This window comes from Phoca vitulina, unplaced genomic scaffold (assembly GCF_004348235.1).
Source record: "Phoca vitulina isolate PV1807 unplaced genomic scaffold, GSC_HSeal_1.0 scaffold95, whole genome shotgun sequence".
Taxonomy (NCBI): Eukaryota; Metazoa; Chordata; class Mammalia; order Carnivora; family Phocidae; genus Phoca; species Phoca vitulina.
In genome coordinates, this window is record NW_022589798.1 from 1,095,475 (window position 1) to 1,118,070 (window position 22,596).

At 38.8% G+C, this 22,596-nt stretch overlaps 2 protein-coding genes across 4 annotated transcripts in view; both read left to right on the forward strand.

Annotated features, from left to right (window-relative positions):
* SLC5A3 (solute carrier family 5 member 3) overlaps positions 1-13,028 on the forward strand; it is a 34,588-nt gene extending 21,560 nt beyond the window's left edge. For 2 of the 3 annotated variants that reach the window (XM_032396985.1, XM_032396986.1), the window contains exon 2: positions 1,405-13,028. In XM_032396985.1, the coding sequence (XP_032252876.1) occupies positions 1,741-3,897 (2,157 nt within the window). In that variant the 5' untranslated portion in view covers positions 1,405-1,740 and the 3' untranslated portion in view covers positions 3,898-13,028. The remainder of the gene's footprint in view (positions 1-1,404) is intronic. The other variant, XM_032396984.1, reaches the window with a different exon arrangement.
* MRPS6 (mitochondrial ribosomal protein S6) overlaps positions 1-22,596 on the forward strand; it is a 65,963-nt gene that overhangs the window by 21,193 nt on the left and 22,174 nt on the right. The window lies entirely within an intron of this gene.

Here is a 22,596-nt window from a genome sequence, read left to right on the forward strand (position 1 = left end):
ACTGTGGTCTGTTTTGAACAGTTTTGGAAAGCAGTGGCTTTAGTATCATTTATAGGTCTTTTTTTAAAGGAAAATGCGTAGATTATCAAAAAGCATCTACGTAATCGAGTATAGAAAAACACTTCACTTTGAGGTTGGTTTATCACAAAAGGAAAACTCACATTAGAAGTCGATGTGTGGCAGGCATAGGATGAATAACAAAATGTTTTTCAAATTGATCTCTTAGCTACAATTATAATTAACTTTGTAGATTTAGAATTTGTCTCTTTTTCAGGAGAAAAGCATCAGATTCATAAACTTGATTTTAGATGGATTTAAATGTCTGTTTTGCAGTGATTTTTTTTTTTTCCTTAATCCAGGACTGAAAAATGTCTGACTGACTTAATTGAAGATAACTTGTTATCTAATGGTTGATAAATGTTTGTTTCATTGAGGTTTGGAAGAGCTAATACATTATTTTTCAGTCTTTCAGAAATTTTGTTCTCCTCCTCCCTACTCTCCTTGCTTTCTGTACCCTTCAATAAGAAAGCATAATTAAAAGGAAAACTACTCAACAAGATCAAACTTTGTGTCACTGTGCCTTTATCCTCTCAGAGATTCTCTTAGAATTACTGCCTGGTGAAAAGGAAGGGAAGGAAATTACCTTTTTGAACATTTTTCAAAAATCTTCTGATGTCGTCTAGCTAGGAGAAATAATAAAATGTTAGGGTTTTATAAGTTGTATGTTCCTAGTTTTTTGTGTTTTGTCTGGAATGTCTTGTTTCCCTCTAGGGCAGGAGTCATTTCACAATTTCTACGTTACTGTATAATTACCACATACACATGTGTAGTAGGAATTTAGGAAAATTTTACAATAATAAATTTGCATAGACTAAGTGATACTTGATTTTGTGTTTGGGGGGTAGATGATAACACTGAGTTGAGTCTACCTGCCTATTCCATACAGTACCCTAACTGGTGATAGAGTGCATTATTCAGGATTCATAGCATTTGAAGATTCATTCTGGTGCCCTTATGAATAATTAGTGTTTTTTCCCCACCCTTTTCCCTTAAGGTGCTTTAAGATCTTGGTGTCTGTTCCAATCTGAGACGACCACAGCAAGACAAAAAAAGGGCAATGTCATGGTAGGCAGTTCTTAGTTGCTAGAGAAGTTAGGTCACTTAGTTACGAGGTCAATGAATTTTTGTTCTTAGTTCAAAATGATAAATATTCTCATGACTTTAAGTACCTGATGTGCTAGTTTAGATTGCTCTTTCCTGTGGAACTGAAGTATATAAAAAATTTTTTTTCTTTCTATAAAGAATGTCTTATTGCGCCGTTTTTGCTAGACTGAAAGTTTCCTCATCACTTGGTGAGACCCTCCTCTAATTCAATCTTTGTCTTTTGTCTTTGCTGCCTTGCAGGGTTGGTACAGTAGGCTTCACTAACTTAGCTGCAACTCAGAATTTCTCCTCCAGCACCTGAGTAAATGCTGATGGTCTTGTGGAGAGTGGATTAAGAGTACGAGCTAAGTTCTCAATCCCAATTAAGAAGCGGAGGAAAATTTAAACTGTCTCCTTCAAAGTTTATCACAACCACCACCATCAAGACAGCAAACCAAAGGACAAAGACTTTGACCTGCTGTGTTGCTCTGTGTAGTCCAGTTCACGTATGGTTTACAGACTTGTCTGGGGTTACTAATGAGTAAATAAAGTCGGACACTTCTGTCATTGGACACTTTTATTCACAAAGTTACCAAAATGAGGGCTGTACTGGAGACAGCAGACATTGCCATAGTGGCCCTGTATTTTATCCTGGTCATGTGCATTGGGTTTTTTGCCATGTGGAAATCTAATAGAAGCACCGTGAGTGGATACTTCCTGGCGGGGCGCTCTATGACCTGGGTAGCAATTGGTGCCTCTCTGTTTGTGAGCAATATTGGGAGTGAGCACTTCATTGGGCTGGCAGGATCTGGAGCTGCAAGTGGATTTGCAGTGGGCGCATGGGAATTCAATGCCTTACTGCTTTTGCAACTTCTGGGATGGGTTTTCATCCCTATTTACATCCGGTCAGGGGTATACACCATGCCTGAATACTTGTCCAAGCGATTTGGTGGCCATAGGATTCAGGTCTATTTCGCAGCCTTGTCTCTGATTCTCTATATCTTCACCAAGCTCTCAGTGGATCTGTATTCGGGTGCCCTCTTTATCCAGGAGTCTTTGGGTTGGAACCTCTATGTGTCTGTCATCCTGCTCATTGGCATGACTGCTTTGCTGACTGTCACCGGAGGCCTTGTTGCAGTGATCTACACAGACACTCTCCAGGCTCTGCTTATGATCGTTGGGGCACTCACACTTATGATTATTAGCATGATGGAGATTGGCGGGTTTGAGGAAGTTAAGAGAAGGTACATGTTGGCCTCACCCAATGTTACTTCCATCTTGTTGACATACAACCTTTCCAACACAAATTCTTGTCATGTCCACCCTAAGAAAGATGCACTGAAAATGTTGCGGAATCCAACAGATGAAGATGTTCCTTGGCCTGGATTCGTTCTTGGGCAGACCCCAGCTTCAGTATGGTACTGGTGTGCTGACCAAGTCATCGTGCAGAGAGTCTTAGCAGCTAAAAACATTGCTCATGCCAAAGGCTCTACTCTTATGGCTGGCTTCTTGAAGCTTCTGCCAATGTTTATCATAGTTGTCCCAGGAATGATTTCCAGAATACTGTTTGCTGATGATATAGCTTGCATCAACCCAGAGCACTGCATGCAAGTATGTGGAAGCAGAGCTGGGTGCTCTAATATTGCTTACCCACGCCTGGTGATGAAGCTGGTTCCCGTGGGCCTCCGTGGCTTAATGATGGCAGTGATGATTGCAGCTCTGATGAGCGACTTGGACTCTATCTTTAACAGTGCCAGTACCATATTCACCCTCGATGTGTACAAACTCATCCGCAGGAGCGCAAGCTCCAGGGAACTAATGATTGTGGGGAGGATATTTGTGGCTTTTATGGTGGTGATCAGCATTGCATGGGTGCCAATCATCGTGGAGATGCAAGGAGGCCAGATGTACCTTTACATTCAGGAGGTAGCAGATTACCTGACACCCCCAGTTGCGGCCCTGTTCCTTCTGGCAATTTTCTGGAAGCGCTGCAACGAGCAAGGGGCTTTCTATGGTGGAATGGCTGGCTTTGTTCTTGGAGCAGTCCGTTTGACACTGGCCTTTGCATACCGTGCCCCAGAATGTGACCAACCTGATAACAGGCCAGGCTTCATCAAAGACATCCATTACATGTATGTGGCCACAGCATTGTTTTGGGTCACAGGACTCATTACTGTAATTGTTAGCCTTCTCACACCACCTCCCACAAAGGAACAGATTCGTACCACCACCTTTTGGTCTAAGAAGAGCCTGGTGGTGAAGGAAAGCTGCTCCCCGAAAGATGAACCGTACAAAATGCAAGAGAAGAGCATTCTGAGGTGCAGTGAGAACAGTGAGGCCATCAACCACATCATTCCCAATGGGAAATCTGAAGATAGTATCAAGGGCCTTCAGCCGGAAGATGTTAATCTCTTGGTGACCTGCAGAGAAGAGGGCAATCCGGTGGCTTCATTAGGGCATTCAGAGGCAGAAACACCAGTAGATGCTTATTCCAATGGGCAAGCAGCTCTTATGGGTGAGAAAGAGAGAAAGAAGGAAACAGAGGATGGAGGCCGGTACTGGAAGTTCATAGATTGGTTCTGTGGCTTTAAAAGTAAGAGCCTCAGCAAGAGGAGTCTCAGAGACCTGATGGAGGAGGAGGCTGTTTGTTTACAAATGTTGGAAGAGCCTCCACAAGTTAAACTAATATTAAATATTGGACTTTTTGCTGTGTGTTCACTTGGAATTTTCATGTTTGTTTATTTCTCCTTATGAACTTTTTAAGGATATGATGAGACACTAACTTAAGAAAATACTGGTCTTTGGAAAAAAAACAAAAACAAAACTTATGTAACTGTTGCATCTCTCAGGCATTGTTTACGCTATAGGTTTTAGCCAAATTTTACTTAGCAGAAAATCATCTATTTGCAAGACTTTATTTTCCCAGAGATGGATGAAAGTAAATTTTCAACCTAAATGAAGTAAACTTGTTTAACAGACTGAATTGTGCAAATGTGGTTTAAAATTTTCCATACCAAAGTAAGGAGAGACCAATTATTCTCATAGAACATGTAGAGCAGAATATATGCTAAGATTATTACAAATAAGGTATACTGTGTGCACTGCCAAATCTTGGTAGGCCTTCTTATCCTGAAGTAGAGGACTTGCTCATTTCAGAGGTTTTTCTCTGTCTCTGTAATCCCTACTACCATTTAAAACTGAATTCGTGGACATTGTATAATCAGTTGTGTACTGAAAACCTAACTGATGTGCTTGTGGGGTCCTTGTATCAGGACAGGTTAGTTTGTTTGCCAGGTTCATTTTGCTAGCATGAGCCTGTGGATTCTGATTGCCAAAAGAAAGGAAGAAGAATGTTTACCTGTAGCTGTTCTTGTACCACCAACATATGGAATGTTGGTAAAAAGTTTGTTTCAGTTCCTTTTTTTTTTTTTTTTTTTTTTCCTACTTTGACCGAAGTTTAAGTGAACCATACTCAAATGACCACCAACTCTGTCTTGATAAAAAGTTATGTCACGATTGTATTGTCAGATGATTAGGGGAGAAAATGAAGTGAACATTGCTGATGATCCCCAAATTGATTGACCAAGTTAAGGTTGTTTATATAGTTTGGGAATTAGCAGTCCTCAAGCAGTGTTTGATCAGCTTATGCTAAACAGGCGACTACTCATACTCCACTAATTCTCTAGCTTTGTTCTTTGTTCTTGTCATTTGGTAACCTTTTTTATTAGCCACACACTTTTCCAAGTGGATTCAGTTGGAAGATATGTCCAGAAATCTGAAGAAAATTGTCAGTGCCTTTGTGCTGGGTTGCCCTGCTTGATTAGATCATGATATATTGAAGTTGAGTTTTTGGAGGGAAAATATAATTCTGAGATCATATTTTATCCTTGATAAGTTTGTTTTCCTGATTTACTTTTTTTTTTTGGAAAGACTTGCCATCTGTACATGGCCTCTACATTTTTAAAAAGTTACATTGACTTAGAGCATGAGGAGGTTCCAGTGCAAACTCGGCATCAGTAACAGAAAACTGAGTGCATGCTTTGCCATTGGTAGGTTGTCAGTATAGTCTTTCTGTGGAGTGGATAGCATGTTAAAGAGGTGTCATGAATAAGAACTTCTGGGTTTAGTAGTATGTCTTGTGGAGGATATCCTACGACTTGTGTACTTACAGGATCCTCTGTCTTCACATGGCTTGGCACTCTGTTGTAACCTTCGTGGATGGGAATCTTTTTCACAGGCTGATTCCCCTTCTTGAGGACAGGATACAAAAGACATTAGAGAAAAGCTCTACAGATTACGAAGTTCTGTGTCTGTGTGCTCAACATGGTCCTTTTTCCTCCATGACATATGAAGGAAACTAATTGTGTATCTACTTTCTTTGACTTTCCTGTAATCTCTGATACTTTTTAAATTGCATGATTTTATGAAGCTTGTATTCTTTAGGGAAAAGTATTACTTTTTTAGATACTTTTGTAGATTTTTGAATCAAAACTCAGTCCTAATGACTTTAAATTTTTTGTATTCTATAAACGAGTTTCATTATGATGGACTTGATTAGTCCAAAGTTGATTTTAGAAATTATCAGGTAGCATAATGTCTTCCCATCTCCAGGAGGCTTTCTGATGGACTGAGTCTGTAGATGAAAAAATAACTCATGTATGAATAGCATGATTTCTGAGATTAGAGTGCCTTGTAGAGTTTTTTCTCAATTTCATTCTTACAGTTTATAAGCTGGGGGCCAAATAAATAGGGACCATCCTTTTCTTTGGCGGAGGCTGTGGCTCTGATACGTCCAAGGTTACAAAAAGTCTGTTGGGAAGAACAGAAAAACCATGTATGCAAAGCTGGACTCATGGTTTGTCCTCTTCTGAAAGGAACTGTTTTTCCTTTGAGACAACCTTTTGGTATTTGGGAAAATAATAGGACCTTAGATTTTTTAAATTGGCATTAAGTTATAGGAATTAAAATTTTCTTTGACTTTGAACACATTGCTGTGTAACTCAGCAAAGAGGATTGACACAGTGGCTGGGCAGCCTTCTTATACCCCTTCTTCTTACAGCATAAATTAATAGGTGGTGTTTATGTGAGTTTTTTTCCCCTTTATTTAATGTTGAGCCCTAATAGTTTGAAGTATTAGGATCCCCCCCCCCCCCCCCCCCACCTTCTCTTTGCTGCTGTCTTAGTACGATACACGAAATACATCATCTTGTGTCTGTTTGTGTATATATAGCGGTAGGTCAAGTTTAGAGTACTAATGTCTGTAAATAAGGAATGACTGTTAGTATATCCATTAGGATGTTTATTCTTGCCAGTATAATCATCACTGTTGAGACTGAAGTCCCTGAATCTTGCCCTTCTTATTGCTTTCCAGTAGTAGGTAATGTGCTTGAATAAGTATGTGAATTGCTGATTGCAGCTTCGTTCAGGGGACCACTGTTCAGTATGTTTCGTTAGAATGATTGTTCATGGAGTGATACCTGGTCTGTGTTAAGCTAGCAAAATGTTCATACTTTACACTAAATGGGTACTAAATGATGACATTTCATCTGTAGACATTAATATGTATATATTTTTATATTGGCTCAAGCTAAGGTTCAGAATTGAGTAAGAGTGATATTGACTAAAATAGTTACCCAAGAGTCAAAATGAAGTGAGGAGACTGGTTCTTCAAAGGTAGAGAAAAATACTGTCTGATCTGCTGTTAGTGGTATCCCTAGTTCTTAGATTTTTATCCTTTCAGGCAATCTCAGTCCTAAGATCTGATGAGCAGAGCTTATTACTCTGGCACGCAGAAGAATTATTGGCTCCAAAAATATATGTCCTTTTGCTCCAAGATAGTAAGTGGCTTTTGAAATAGCTGAGCCAATCTTTTTCCACAGCCATTCTCTTCCTGGTGAGGTTTTCACTCTTATCTTTAGGTTAGGGAAGCATCAAGCAATAGTGGTGGTACTGTGTCCTTTGGCCTATTTTCAGCAGATCTCCTCTCGCAAGGCTTCCTTTTCAATTGGCTCAAAGGATTCATTGTCTTTTTGCACAAAGAGTCTGGCCAGGATCATAGTTCTTAGCACGTTCAAGTAATTAGCAGAGACCTATCACATGTGAAACTTAACATTTTAAGAATTGATTGGGAGGCTGTCACTCAGTCTCTAACCCGAGGCTAATTGGGAGTGGGGGGACTGAAAAGTCTTGTCCAGGGCACTGAGAGTCTCTGTCTCCATTTCTCAGTCCATTGCTTTTTCTTCCCTATACTTACAGGGTGCATGGATCTTCCCCTCTCTATTCAAATATCATTCAGTGCAGCCTGTGGGTTATTCTCATACTTTACCATCCTACAGACTGGCTATATCATTAGCTATTAAAAGGTTAGACCCATCAGTGTTCCCACTTGGCAGTATTTGGCTTACTTACTTCCCTTATAGTTTTTACCCCGCTGTGTTGTTTTCATCTGTGGTATGATGGCTGGAAAGGACCACGTGGGTATGGAGTAGTGAGTGACACCTTGCCACCATTCCCCAGTTCTGGATTGAGCGATGTGTGTAGACCATTCCTGTTACATTATGTGACCACAGAGACTTGCCAGGACAAAATTTTCCTAAGAAGTCAGAAAAACTATTAAATGAGATGCTGAGAAATACCTGGGTGATACAAACTTAACAAGTTAGTTAGGCAAAGGACAAACATTAGCTTAAAATGTGCAGATGGAGAATTCTGTTCAGTGAATTCTAGAACTGGAAGCATCTTGGTTGTCGGCTAGTTTAAACCTTTCCCCTATAGATTAGGATACCAGTGAATAAGATCCAGCCAGTTAAACCCTGGTTTGATGTTAAATATTGTGAAATAGGAGTTTTTAAAACATATTTGAGGTTAAAAGGACTGATATTTGATAGTGATACTTTAGTAGAAAAAAATGCTTTTAGGCTTGTATTCATAAGATTGCTCATTAATGAAGTGTTAAATTGCATTAAGACATTTTGATGTTGACATTAGCTTGAGCAGACTTTACAAATAGGGTATATTCCTATTTGTGGTATACCCACCTACCTACCATTCAGAGAGACTGGTCTTTGCCTCCATTTGTCTTCCCTCACATTGCTTTAATTCTTCACCTGTTCGTTCTTTTAACGCTTCTCAAATTCCTGTTTTGATCTTTTATCAGCTTAATTCATGTTCAGGCTTCTTGCTGTGATGTGCAAAAGTGCTGCTTTGCCCCAGTTTTGAAGACTTGGATCCAAATAATTCATTATATATATAAAACATAGTTGTGTTTAAATATACTAGATTTCTATTAGCTTAAACTGTTAAATTCTCAAGAATGACTTTCTCAGACTAATGTTCACTAGTGTTCACCAATAATAAAAGCCCTAGTAATTCATCATTATTATATTCCGAAAACTCTTTTCTTCAAAAATTAGGGAGGCAGCAATAGTTAAAATTCATACCAGTCCCTTTGAGATGGTGGTATCACAATACAGAGAGGAATGGAGTTTGTTTTGATGCCAAAAAGCCTTGTTCTTGCAGTACTTAAGGGTAAAAATTGGAACTAGTCAGTTGGCATATAGAGAAGCCCTTTTGTACTAGTTAGGTATGAAGCTGAATTAAATAAGAAGCTTTGATTACTACACTTGGTTAGACTTGGTTGGCTTAACTCAGGGCTGCAAACCCCTTTTCCTCCATTAAGTCATTTCTCTTAATTTGGTATGCTTTTTATCAAACTCTCCCCCTCTGTTGGAAGACTAGGTATTCAACTTCTTTCACTCCTAGAATTGAATTTAGCTAAGGTTCAAACTGCTTACAGGCTTTGCCAGCACTGAGTCCCACACCATTGTTCATGGAGTCCTATAAATGTGTTTATTTAAACTTCTTTCCAGTGCTGGGAATAAGGCTTTAAACTACTGATTCACCTTTAAAGGAATGTTGTGAAAATTGATATAATTTATGTTTCTGTTATCCATCTCAAATCCTTTATATAAAAGATAGGATTTAGTTTTTTGTTTTGGGTTAAGCACCCAGTTTATCTGGTAACTAACAGCCTTAACCATGGATACATTGTCTTACTCAGAAATAGGTGAAAAAGGTTTGATGTATCTGTATCGTTACTGATTTCACATACTTTACTTTTTAGGGGAGGACCATAATCTGAAGCTTTTGATTTTAAACCAATAACCTTACTTTATGTAATGACTTTTCAGTGTGGTTTGGTTATCTGGATTCATACTATGATTGAAGAGAGGGATGCTAGAACAAATAAGCAAATTAAGAGCAAGTCAGGACAAAAGCACAGTGGTCTCAGATTTTTCTTAGTGTGGGAGCAGTGGCTTTGCTATCAGAAAAGCTCTATATCATAATTGTTGTCCATGATAATGAAGCCCCTCCATCCTCTCCTACCCCTACCCCAAGTTTAAGATAGTTTACAGTCTGTGAACTCTGTCAATAAGGGAAATACATATTTCAGTGATTTCCGCAACAGCACAAGTTGACGGTAGATAACCACAACCTTATTGGAGACTTAGTTTATCTTGGTAAATTCACCTTGTACCCCAGTGCTGCTGGAGGAAGGAGTGTTTACTTTTTTTTTAATTGCCTTTGGACAAATTAGTCTGGATAATTTTTCAATATATCATTGTAGCCTAGACTTCTATTAAGTGGAATGAATGTTCCTTAATTAACTCACTTTTTGGTTATAATAGTTGGAAACTGAAATTAAGCTCATTGCTGTTATTGAAATCCCAAATTGGCAAAGGCCAATATATAGGGTATTTCATAATATAATCAGCTTCTGAAATTTATGTGTTTTTATTAGTGCCTTCTGGTTGCCAATATTGACTCTGCTAGTTTACACATTTCCCTTTCCTGATAGAATATACTTATTTGTAACAATTCCTCTTTTTAAATTTTGTTACAACTCGTCAAGGAAATACAAAAAATACATTTATATTTACATACTTTATACACAGCCTTTGTTTAGGTTCAAGGAAACCAGGTAGCTCTAATTCCTGTTGCAGTTTAAATGTTATTTATTCATCTATATTTGTTTTATATCCTTAATTAAAACTGTAAGGTTACTTATTAATTCTGTGAGTATATTTTAACTATTGTTTTTCCAGTGCAGGTTTGATAGGCATATCTGAGAACATACATCTGACAACAGTTTCACATTCCATGATAGGTAAGAAGCTTAAAGTAAAAGTCCACGGAAAGCACAAACCACGTCGTGCAGGTGTGTGTCTCCACGTGTAGAAAGCACAAGACTGACAGTATTTCTTAGTACCCCACAAGTGCCGCTTGTACAGCCCACCGGGCGTTTGTCTTGGGAGCTGTGGAGGACCCCAGTATTGGAAGCCCCAGACAATGAGGTATCCTGAGTTGGGGTCCTAAATGATAAGTGATTCAAGTGTAATAATCTGAATAAGTTTGTACTACTTTGGTAGAGGGAGAAGAGACAAATAATCAAGAATGTTGCAGCTATATTTGGGGGTTACTAGCGAAAATGGGGTCTCTGGGTTCTTTCCTACAGTCTGGAACTAAAACAGGGACAGACTTCTAGGCTTTTGGTGGGTGGAAGAGTTTGACAAGCTTTTGCTTTAAGCTGTAGAGCCGTTGGTGTTCCTATTTTTTATCTTAAATCTTTAGGCAATTTTACCTGCTATCAGTAGTTCCCTGAAAACATGGAGAAATTTTACATTTTAACAGGGCAAATACTACTTGTCTTTAATCTTTGTGTAGGTTTGTAAGAGGTGAACGTATCTTTATTTTTTCATGTGCTTTACTGCACTTCATTTTAATAGAGCAGAATTTGATCCAAGTGTTCTGAGCATCAAACTAAATCTGAGACATATCTGCCAAACGAGCTACTTTGCTTTTCACAGGGGTTATAAGAGTCTAAAGCATTCTTTTACCTGTCCCATTCCCTGCTTCATGGTTAGAGTAGATGAAATCAGAATGTGCGTGCAGAAGAAAATGTGTTTTCTTGCACTCCGTATTGCCCTTGTCTTATCCCTTGCCTTCTTTACCTGAATAGTCCCAGTTTATCAAGAATGAATAAATAGTCTTTGTCTTGGATTTTGCCCATAGGTCAAAAACTATAACTCTCAGAATGGGAGAAAAGTGACTACCTTTGTTCCCACTCTCCTCTAGTTTGTGTATTTATCTTCTTAAGGAAAGACTTGGTCCACTCTGGTAATACATGGGATGAAGATTAAAGCTGATGTAGACTAATGTCACATGTTTGAGAAGGGTTAACCGGAACACCTTGAGGGAGAGATTGCTCCTGTAGTAAAAAACAGGTGTGTTCCCTCAGTATTTTAGAAATGTAAAACCTCTGGTTTGGGGGACGAGGGCAGAGGAGTGCCAGAAATGCAGGAAAAAAAGAAAGTTTTGAGGAACGTCTTTGGCTTAGCAGTGTGTGTTAAGGCAAAGCAGTTACAACCTGTTAGTCCTATATAGTATGTGTCTGTATCTTTTTAAGTGTTGTTTTTAAATTTAAAATCATTTGTAAGAATTTAATGCTTTTGAAGATTCCTTTGGCAGAATATCTTTCATTTATAATTCCATGGAAAATTGCTTTAATTAGTCTAGGTGAAAGTCGTCCTAGCAGTGTAAATATGTATAATTAGAATTTTCTAATTTCACTTTGAGATCTCTAACTTTTGAGTGGCAAAAACAAATCAACAAGTCTTTTGCTCATGGACTTTTCTGTGGCGTTGTTAAAATGCAAAAGCTTTATTTTTGTTAATAATGACATATTACATTAGTGTCAGATAATATGGAATCTGTTCCCTGCTTTCCCCCACCAATATTGCTTCTGTTTATAGATTGCCAACAGAGTTCAGAAATACAGCAGGGATCTACCCATTCTTTGCTTGGACATCCCATTTCCTGTTGCCCAGACCTATGTTGGCAATCACATATGAACTACGTTATGCTTCTCAGTGCTTTTTTTTTTTTTTGATAAGGTGGATATCAAAAATAGTTGCTGTGCAAAAGTTAGTAGTCTTCTTCAAGAAGAAAACCAATTCCTTTTCTAATATCCTGTGAAATCGCTTCATTCATTTCTTTATTTTTAAGCCAAATGTCAGCAGAGTACTGCTGCTTTTATCTAGTACTTTTGATATGTAAGTATTGCATTTTAAAAAGATGTCTTCGTTGAAATTGTTTTTCCTAGTGTCCTCCCTATTATGCTTTGTTCATATTTTCTGTAAGAGACCAGTCTGTGCACTGGGGTGTGTATTGTGTACATGTATCATTTCGTCAGTTATGCATTGTAGACCAAATGTGACTATAAATGAAGCTGTTGCATTATTGGTGAGTTTTTGGAATTGTAAACTGATCTCCAGTGTACCCTTTATTGTCCACAGTTTTTTTTTTTTTTAAGGTTTGATTGATGGGGTCCATCTTCACATTGTACAATGTTTTAGTTGCAAGCAGAAAGTAGAATTTGGTATAAACCAGGTTATTTCCATATTGAAGGGAATACAACTGAAATTGTAGATTTAGGATTGTTAACCATACATGACAATTCTAACTTGACTATTATTCTAACCTACTGTATACAATCTGATTTTTAAAAATTGTAGACATGTATGATCTTGGTTTAATGTGTTTTTTAAAAGTGTTATTGTTGAAAAAAATGGAAAAACAAATCTGCTTAAAGAGCTGTCAGTTTTCATTACTGACTCTGTAAAATACACTGTCGTGTGTGTACTGTGTGTACTTCTCCAGCTGCTGCATTAGCCTTCAAGAGTATTTGGAAACTTCAGATGAACCTACATTTCTTGCCAAGTATATTCCTTTCTGTGGTATCTTGTCCTGTAACTGAAGTATAGTAATTATTTTATGGAAATGTTATTAGCACTTCTGTACCAACTTTGAATAAAATGAAAAATTTACATTTCTGTGACTGAGTATTTTCAGTATGAACACGTCTGCCCTCAAAAATGTACAGAGTTCTGTGCTAGAGTTGAAGAGGTTGTCCTTCACTGCCTTTTCTCTTTCTCTTATTGCTCCTATTTTGAAATAATTTCAAATTACACGAAAGTTGTGAGAATAGTATAAAGAATTCTGGAATCATTTTCATCCAGGTTCACCAGTAGTTCGCATTTTGCCGCATTTGCTTTGTCATTCTCTCTTAATCATACACTTTTCTGAACCATTTGAGTGTTAAGTTGCAGACACCATTCCCCTCTACTCCTTAAGTACTTGGAGTATATTTAAGACAGTCACTCATAAAATCACAGTATAATCATCAAAATCTGGAAAGTAACAGTGGTACAATATTTTAATAAGAAGTCTTGATTCAAATATTGCTGTTCCAATAATGTCCTTTTACAGCATTTTTTTTTTAAGTTCAGAAGCTTTTCTGTCTCTCCCTTTTAATTGGCAGCAGTTCCTCATTTTTTTTTGTCTTCCATGGTATTTACATTATTGAAGTTTAGAAGCCATTTTGTGAACGCCCCTACCCAGTTTGGGTTTGTTTCCTTATGATTAGATTCGCACTATGCGTTTTTGGTGGGTATACGGCATAAGCAGTAATATGTCCTCTGAGCTTCACATTGGGAGGTGTGTGATGTTGTGTTGTCCCATTATTGTTGACACTAACTTTGATACTTGATTAAGATAGTGTCTGCCAGGTTTCTCCCCTGTCAAGTTACTGATTTTCCTTTTGCTAATAAGTAATTTGTGGGGAAATAATTGGAGATTATGTAAATAACTTACTCCTCATCGAGCTTGAACTCCTGATTTCAGCATCCATAGGTAATCGTTGCCTGAGCAGTTATTACTATGATAATGCAGAACAGTGATTCTGTTTTTGTTTTTGTTTTGTTTTGCTATACTAAAATGAAGAGTTTCCCTCTTTCCCCAATTATTTATCAGTATGAACTCATTTACTGGGTTATAATCCATTACTGTCATTATTTTGCTCAAATGTTTCCAGATTTAGCCAGTGACACTCTGCAGGCCAGTTTCTGTGTCCTTCATGACACATTTCCATCACACACACTTCCTTATTTCCCAGAACAGTGAGGTGTTTTCATAGGTTATCTTGTGCTTTCCCTGCCCCCATCAGGATCAGGCATTTGGTAGGGAATGGGATTTAGAAACCAGGGTCTGGGTGTGCTCATTCTTACAGGGGTAAACATGCCTCCTCCCTGGCTCTTTTCGGTATACCGAGGTAGGAAATTCATACATACCTACTGATGCCTCCCAATTCTAAACGAGCACTAGAGGGTTCTTTTTAGTTTTCCCCCATTCTATGTATCTCCCTTCTCCAAGTGCAAGAAATCGGATAATATTGACACATTAACTCATTTTTTTTCCAATTCTACAAATCCTTAGAATTAAAGTTTTTGCATGTCAAAAAATATCTTTAAAAGTTTTGTTGAATATGGAATTGTAGATTGGAAAGTGTTTTTCTTCAGAGATTTGGAAGCATAAGACCATTATTTTCCTAGCTTCTAGTCTCAGTGTTCGGAAATTTCATTATTATATGCCTTGAAAGTTTTCATTCAGTGTCCTGGCCCTCAGTGGGCTCTTTCAATTTGACAGTCCTGTGTCTTTCATTTTTGGATGTTGATTCTCCCTGTTTTCTCCATTCTGGAACCCCTTTTGTTCAATTCTTGGACCACATGTAATGGTCTGGTTAATTTCATACAGTCTTTTGTTTTTTAATTTTCTTAATTGTCTTTGTCTTTTTGCTCTTTCTAAGGGTGTTTCTAAACTTTATCTTCCAACCCTTCTGTTGAAAAAGAATTTCTCAGATATTTAATTTTTCAGGGCTCCTTTGTTCCCCGAATCTTTCTTTTTTTATTGTCTCGTTGCGTGGATGCTGTCTCTCCTCATCTCTGAAGATACTGTTTTCTCCTCCTGCAGTGTTTGTTTACTCCACTTTTTCCCGTGTTGGGCTCTCATGTCAAAGGCTTTTCTCAAATGTATGCTGATCTTTGGCTGTGGGCTTACATCGAACAGGATGGACTACCAAACGTGTGGGCGGAGCTCGTCAGCTTCATTGTTTGGCCTTGGTGGCCTGGCTGTTTGTTGGATGACTCCTGAGGTATCTTTTGAACAGGTCAGATTCCCCAAAGAATATTCTTTGAGTTCTTGCCTGAAGGATAAAAGCCCTTGGGCCACTATTCTGGGAGCTAAGTGGGGAAAGAGCACAGGGGTCTCTTTCAGTATGCATTTTTTTCTCAATTTCTTTTTGGTATGGAACCCCCACTTACAGCTGTGTGTGTATTTCTTCCAATCCAGAGGTTTCTCTCTGTTTTGTCCACTCCAGAGAATAAACTTCCAAACATGCATCTAAAGATCCAATTATCCTTCCACTTTTGACAAGCCTTATTTTAATCTCTCACTTGACCCCCCACTTTCAGAGGTGTACCCAGTGTAGCCAGTTCTCGGATCTTTTGAGGAGTTCTGCAGTGTAAGTGTGGTTGATTCTTGGTTTTCCACATTGCTGCTTTCTTCCATCCGCTTGCCTTCTAAAATTGAATTGCTGTTTTCCCATCTTTCTCATTCTTGCAGAATTGTACCTTAAAAAAAAAAAAATCCCTTTACTATAACTTTAGTAGGTTTTCAGGAGGGAGCATAATTAGATGCTTGTGTTGAATCTTCCAACATCCGGGGAAGTCCTGGTATCCCCTCTTCACTTAGCGTTTGAAAGTTGAAATTTCAGAGCCTATAGCCCATTTCTGCCCTTCCCAAAAAGAACATGTTGCCACCCAGAAGCACGGTTGGAGTTTTAAAATTCTGCTTATCTCTGTAAGTGCAAAGCTAATGATTGTTTACATTTTGAAGGGGCCTGAGAAATTGCATATTTCATTCTTCTGTATAATGCATGAAACCCACCTATCAAAACATTCTTTTTGCTTGTGAAATTGAACATACACAGTCCATGAAACATGAACAGGTGTACAGCTTAGTGAATATGTTAGTTACTGTTACTTGCGGTAGTTAACGTTCTGCAAAGTTGCCTCTAACACTGAGTCAGTGAATATGGAGTCATTGCCCCTTGAGGAAGTACATGGGTAGGTTCCTGTGAGCCTCTGGCTGGTCACCACATTTTAATTAACTAATCTATACATAACCTCATTTTTTTTCTCATAAAGACATATTAAATATGTATTTTTGATTTGAAATCATTGAGCTCAAAGCCTGTAATAGCATCCTAACTCATGCCCTGAATGAAGCTTATCTAATACATTTTTTTCCCGTAAGGCATAGCACATCCTTCTTGCACTTAGGGACACTAAGACAGCACTTCACCTCACTCGGGCATTTTAAACAGCACCAACAAAAAGCACAAAAATGTGAAAAACATGGCACTATGTAGGCTGCAAAAAAAGGCACCTGCTTTACCATGGGAGATCTGAAGCAAGGCAGAGCCTCCTCGGTTGTTGGACCTCAGCTGGGAATGTGTGTATTGGGTGGCAGATTTTCCACCAGTCTCCACACATGCATGTCCTCAAATGACTGTGAAAGTGGTGGGAGTGCTGATTTGGGGGTGACAAACAAAATTGAGCTAGTAGGTGAACTGGCATGTATGCGTTCCACAAATGATGGGGATCAGCTGTATGTGTGAAGCAAACACCCATGTAACTACCACCCACAGGAGCTAGAACTTTTATCAGTCCCCTCTCCCAGAATGTGCATTTTGCTTTCAGAAAGTTCTGCTTTGAAAGGGGTTTCTTACCTCCAGTTTGCTGCTTTAATTTGATAGTTCGGGTTCGGCCTCTGCAGTGTTACCTTTTCTTCTCTTTAAGTATTTGAAGATAAATACACTCTTAAGTCTCAAAATCAGGCTTCATCTTCTCCATTCTCTTGGGTATGCAGCACAGGACTTGGGTTTCAGACCCTTTACCTGCAGTCTTATTTTTTTCTGGACAACTTTGAGGCAGTTGATATCCCTTTTTATATGTGGCCTCCTAGTTGAATACAGTACTCCAGGGTACACACGGAGGTTAGACTGTAGGGATGGGAAGTAAACACAACAAAAGAGGACTGGCATTTCCTTGCCTTCACTCTCCTTCCAGCTGTAACATGAAATTTCACTGTCATACCCTCTGGCAGACTCTGTGTATAATCCTGTTGACTCTTCATAGTGCATAGAGACAGCATGACTTGCTGACTCAGTTTCCAGAAATTTTCAAAGCTTTTCAAAGTGTGAGTTTGGATGTGTAATATTCCCTTTATACGCTAGGAGTAGAATGTCCAGTGATTCTTGATTATGTTCCAAGAATCTTGAGAAGTTTGGAGGCACCTTTATGAGCCTGGCTGTTTCTTTTACCTGTTTATTCCTCATTCCTTGACTGTGCATCTGTTTTTTAACCAACAGGATGTGCTTTAGCTTTATTAATGCATCTCTGTCTTTTGAAAATAAAATGGTGCTGTTTTCCTCTTGTAGTTGAAGATCTTATTTCTCCTTGAATTTTATGACTTGGCTTAACCTTCTCTTCCTTTTCAGTGAATTAAGTGCAGTTAGCAACTTTCATCTCTCATCTTTCCATTTATTCTTTGACTTACGTATTCATCATTTATCGAACACGTTCTGTGTGCCAGGTTCTTTGCGTCTCCAGCACCTACTAAAGATGAGTAAGATGCAACCTTGAAGAAGCTTAGTTAAGAAAGGGGACGCACTCCTACATAATTACACTTGGAAGATGTGTGTGGAATGAGAGGGATAACACATGGGATCGCAGACGAAAGGCACAGTTCTCCTCGGAAGCAGCTGAATCTTGAAGGATGTTTTTATTCCTTTAATTCCACTGTGCTTTTATACCCTGCTCCTCCCTGCTCTTCAGAGGAGTGTGATCCCTCAAGTGCCTCCTCTCATCACTTGAATTAAGCACCACTGCAGCGGCCTGGTCGGTGGACACACTGTTGGTCTGTTGTTCAGTAGGGTGTGCAAATCTGACTCTTGCCAAAGCCCAGGTTTCTGCGTCTATCAATGCGTACTTTAAAAAATAATTTCTTTGAACCCAGTCAACGAACACATTTTTGCTAAAACCGTACACTGATGTTTAGAAGATTTACAGGATATAAACATGATTTTTTTTATAACCCTTTTATCTCCACTCACTCAATCTTTTGCCGGTTCTTAGCTCCCCTAGTCTTCATGTCATTGTGGTGCTGCCCTCCTCCTACTCTCTAAAGAGGCTGAACTGTAAGGTGAAGGCAGGGAACTGAATTGTGCATGAAGGAGAGCAATCAACAAGACAGGTAGCTCGATGATGTATACCTGATTCCTGCTCTCACTATCAGTTTCATGAGCTTTGGCATTTCATTTACTTGCTGCCATAGTAACCAGGACTCCTGCCAATCTTCCTGTTTCCCATCTTTTATTCATCTGTACGTGCATCTGGAGGGGGGATGGGGAAGATAGAAGTGGAAATCTCCCAGTAAAAGGGTGTGGATTTTGGAATGTCTAAAGAATAGCAAGCATAGATATCTTAATTTTGGCATTGTTTCCAGCTGTTGAAGTAGTATTAACCACAAGTAGTCACCTGTTGGGGTTGTCATTTCTCCATTTCACATTCAGGGAGAGCTCCATTATTACTGTGAAAGAAGCGGAGCTATTATGTTTATTAGAGTTGTAGGAGATCACTGCTGAAAATTCTTTATAAACTACAGTTCAGCCCGACTCACTCATTTTTGAGATGATGAGAAGCGATGTGGTTCTTACCTCTGTCGGCACCTGGAGCGCTAGTGCCCGGGATTCTTAAATTCCCAAGCCACTTGAATCAAAGTATCTGAGGTGAGACATAGACCTCTCGTTTTTAAAGTTCCTCAGATGATTCCAGGGTACTCTAGAGGAATGCCTTGGTGATGCTGCCCCTTTCCTTTGATTTACCCAAATCGTGAAAGGGATAGTTGATTGTATGTAATTAAGCCTCCAGATTTGGCCTTAAATAACATCTGATTGATATTCTTTGACTTGAGACCTGGGAAACCAGTGGATTATTTTAGGAACAACACTGCATTATAGTTGAACTACACAGAATTGCTGTTAACTTAGGCCCATAAGTAACTGACAACTAGTAAATTCATATAAAGTTGGATCTCATGTAATCATGACTTTGTTTTTGCTCTGTGAGTTAGTTCTTTAAATTTATTCATTTCTAACCTTTTGATACCAAGGCTCGTATCGATGTCTTCCTGTGGGCTAGCTGCAGGGGACCCTTGGATGCCTACTGCATTTTGCAGCTGAAGTTACTTCACTGGTCATCCTGCTACCTTTACATTGGCAAATTCAGCCATGCTATGAAGTGTGACTCCCTTCTCTGCTTTATTATTTGCCCTTTGTTAATGGCACACATTAGTATGCGTGGAACTCAGGAGTCATTGGACTCTTCTTGCTCCTGATTTTTTTTTTTTTCTTCCATTCTTCCCTGGGTTCTTTTTATTTTCATCACATGCCCCAAAGAATACATTTTTATGTCTGATTTCCCAGTTTTCAAGAATCCCGGTTCTGGCTACATGGCTATAGAATATTGTCAGATTCCTTTGATGTTTCTCATCCCCTTGATTTCATTGGCCACTGTGTTCTCAGGGCCAGCCTCAGCCTTGTCCTGTCACATCTCCTTGGTTGGCTCTGATTCTAGAACCAGTGATCTTGAGGCCCGTGACGTACAGATTTCCGGTTTTTCTCTGATTTCCAAGACATGGAGCAGCCAGCGTAACAGCTCATGATGCTTTAAGTACAGCTTGCAAGACTCTTTCAGTAACCACTGAGCTATGCATCGATACCTCTCTGATTATTATTAAAAATCTATATGGATGTGGAGTCAGTGAATGAATTTTGAATGTTTGAGGCATAGGTTTAAGACTTCAACACAGTATTCGCAAATTATGGCATCCATCGTAAGATAGCAAACAGTTGGCATAGATTTAGGGGAAGAAATCCTTTTATTTATTTATTTATTTAATTAATTTATTATTTTTAATTTAAATTCAGTTAATTAACGTATGTATTATTGGCTTCAGAGGTAGAGGTCAGTGATTACTCAGTCTTATGTAACACCCAGTGCTCATTATATGACATGCCCTCCTTAATGTCCATCACCCAGTTTCCCCATCCACCAACCCCTCTCCCCTCCAACAATCCTCAGTTTGTTTCCTATGATCAAGAGTCTCTTATGGTTTGTCTCCCTCTCTGATTTTGTCTTGTTTTATTTTTTCCTTAGAAGAAATCCTTTTAAAAACAAAACAAAACTGAATTTTACTCAACGGAAGTTTGTTTCTAGAACAACTTTTATTGCTCATTGTGAAAAATCAGATAATAAAGCAAAGTGTAGAAAAAAGAAACAAACCAGAATAGTCCTCTCATTTTAATGCTAGGGAAAAATAGTAACATTTTGCTGTATATTCATCCAGACCTTTTCTCCATGTATGTATACATAAGTACTTTTTTTCTTTTAAAAAAATATGGATTGACCTTACATGCCTATTTTTAATTTGTGAAAATATTCTTATGTCTTATATAAGGATCAACATCCTTTTTCTAAATGGTGGTATCGTACTGGTTCATTCAGTAAAAATAATTTAGTGAACCAGTCTTCTGTTAATGGGACAACTGCCTTTCTATTCACTGTCCTAATAACTTTATGGTGAGACTTTTCAAAGCTAAGTTCTTGTGCATGGGTGGTATGGCAGTTTTCTCAGAGTAAATTCTTAGAAGTGGCCGTGGGATTGAAGGTATACACATTTGAAACTCCTATATCCTGCCATTTGCCCTCCAGAAAGTTTACATTTTTACCAGTAGTGTAGGTGAAGGTTTGAGGAAACTGAACTCAACGTGCTAAGCAAAAAAATTGCCTTGAGTGGACAAAAGCGATGGCTTCCGTGTGTACCAAACACAGTGCCCGTGTTGATTCTGCCCCGAATATAAATTCCGTCCGAATCTTCCTGTTCTTCTGTCTTGCTGTTAGTCCAGACCTGCCCTGAGAGAGCGCCCTAACGACCCTCTTCCCGCTGCTAGAGGAGGTATTCCGCTGTTGGGGTCCGCCTGCAGTCTGCCCTCCCTAGCCCACCAGTCACAGGTAGCTGCTCCTTTGGAGTTCTTTTTGCTTCGGTCTTGTCTGTGTTTAACTTCCTTTTTTAATTAATTTACCTACATGTGTCTGTCTTCATGTCTATATCACAGACTTTTAAAGGGCTGGGACTTTGTGTTTCACGTCCCTGTGGCTGCCCTTTCGGAGGTGGATCTCACCGTAAGCAACCCAGAAATACTTGGCTTGAAGAGGCCTTGAGGAGGATGTTTCCAGATAACAAAAATTAGTTGGAGCCTTAAGAAGTGGTCAGTGTCTATACTTAATCCCCCAAATGGCAGTTTCATCAGGTTCAGCCTGTATTTCTGGTACCCATAGAACGTGGTATGCGCATTCACTGTTTTCTCCCTCCTTTTCCAGACATCAGGAACGAGCTTCAAGAACAACTGATTTGTGTCGTTAACATTATTTTAAAATTGTTCCCCAATAAAGATTTCCAGGTGGCCTCGTAGAGATGATCATGTAAATTAAATACCATATTCATGGGTGCTTTTCACTTGCTCTACATTTTAACCACTTTCGGGGCTCTGTAACTTTGTTAAATGGTCACATGATACGTCTGCACTGTAAATGTACAGTTTTTAATCTAAAATCATTTTTAAAATTTGAGGTACTTTTTGCAGAGCACATGACAGTTGCTTATAAAAACGTTTTTCAGTGCATTCTCCTATTTGTTACTTTCCTGGTACACTGTATGTATGTTGGTTCCCTTCTCTTTTCCCATCCTTCCCCACTTTTGACAGCCTGTTAAGTCTTTGTTCAGTAGTTAGTCCATATTTGTTATAAGTGGTCTTGTAAATATGATTCATGGGCAAAGTGGTAGAGCAGTGCAGTTCTACTTCTGGAAGCATTTTCTATCTTCAGCCTTTGAAAAAGCCTATAAAATTTACTATTCTGGTCACTTAACCGATCAGTTATACAGTGTATAATAGTACATAATATGTAGTCGTGTTTGAACATGCATTTATGTAGCTGTACTTTTTTTTTTTAGTGTTCTAGATTTGTCCGTCCTGAATCTTATACTAATTTTTAGAATAGCTTCTGTGCTTACTAGTCTTTAATCCTTAATTACTTAGAGGACTGCAACTCTTGATTCAAATTGTGGGGCAAAAAGGGGGTTCTCTGAACATAAAAATATTTTATAAAACCGTTTCTGTGGAACCATTTTCAGGGTTGGCCTTTGCAGATGTCGTGAGGCGGGGCTGGCACTTGACACATTTTGAGGTAGATGGTGGTCCCGTGTGTTCTTCCAAGGTCTGTTAGTGACAGAACTGCCCTTAAAGCCTGTACTGCTGTTGAAAGGTGCTCACAGATTTTCTTTTTTCAACTGCTGTCAGAATCTCAGTGCAGAATTTCAAGGACATTTTTTTTTTAAGGAGATAAATCCCGGAATTAAGATGCAGCAGAGAATGAG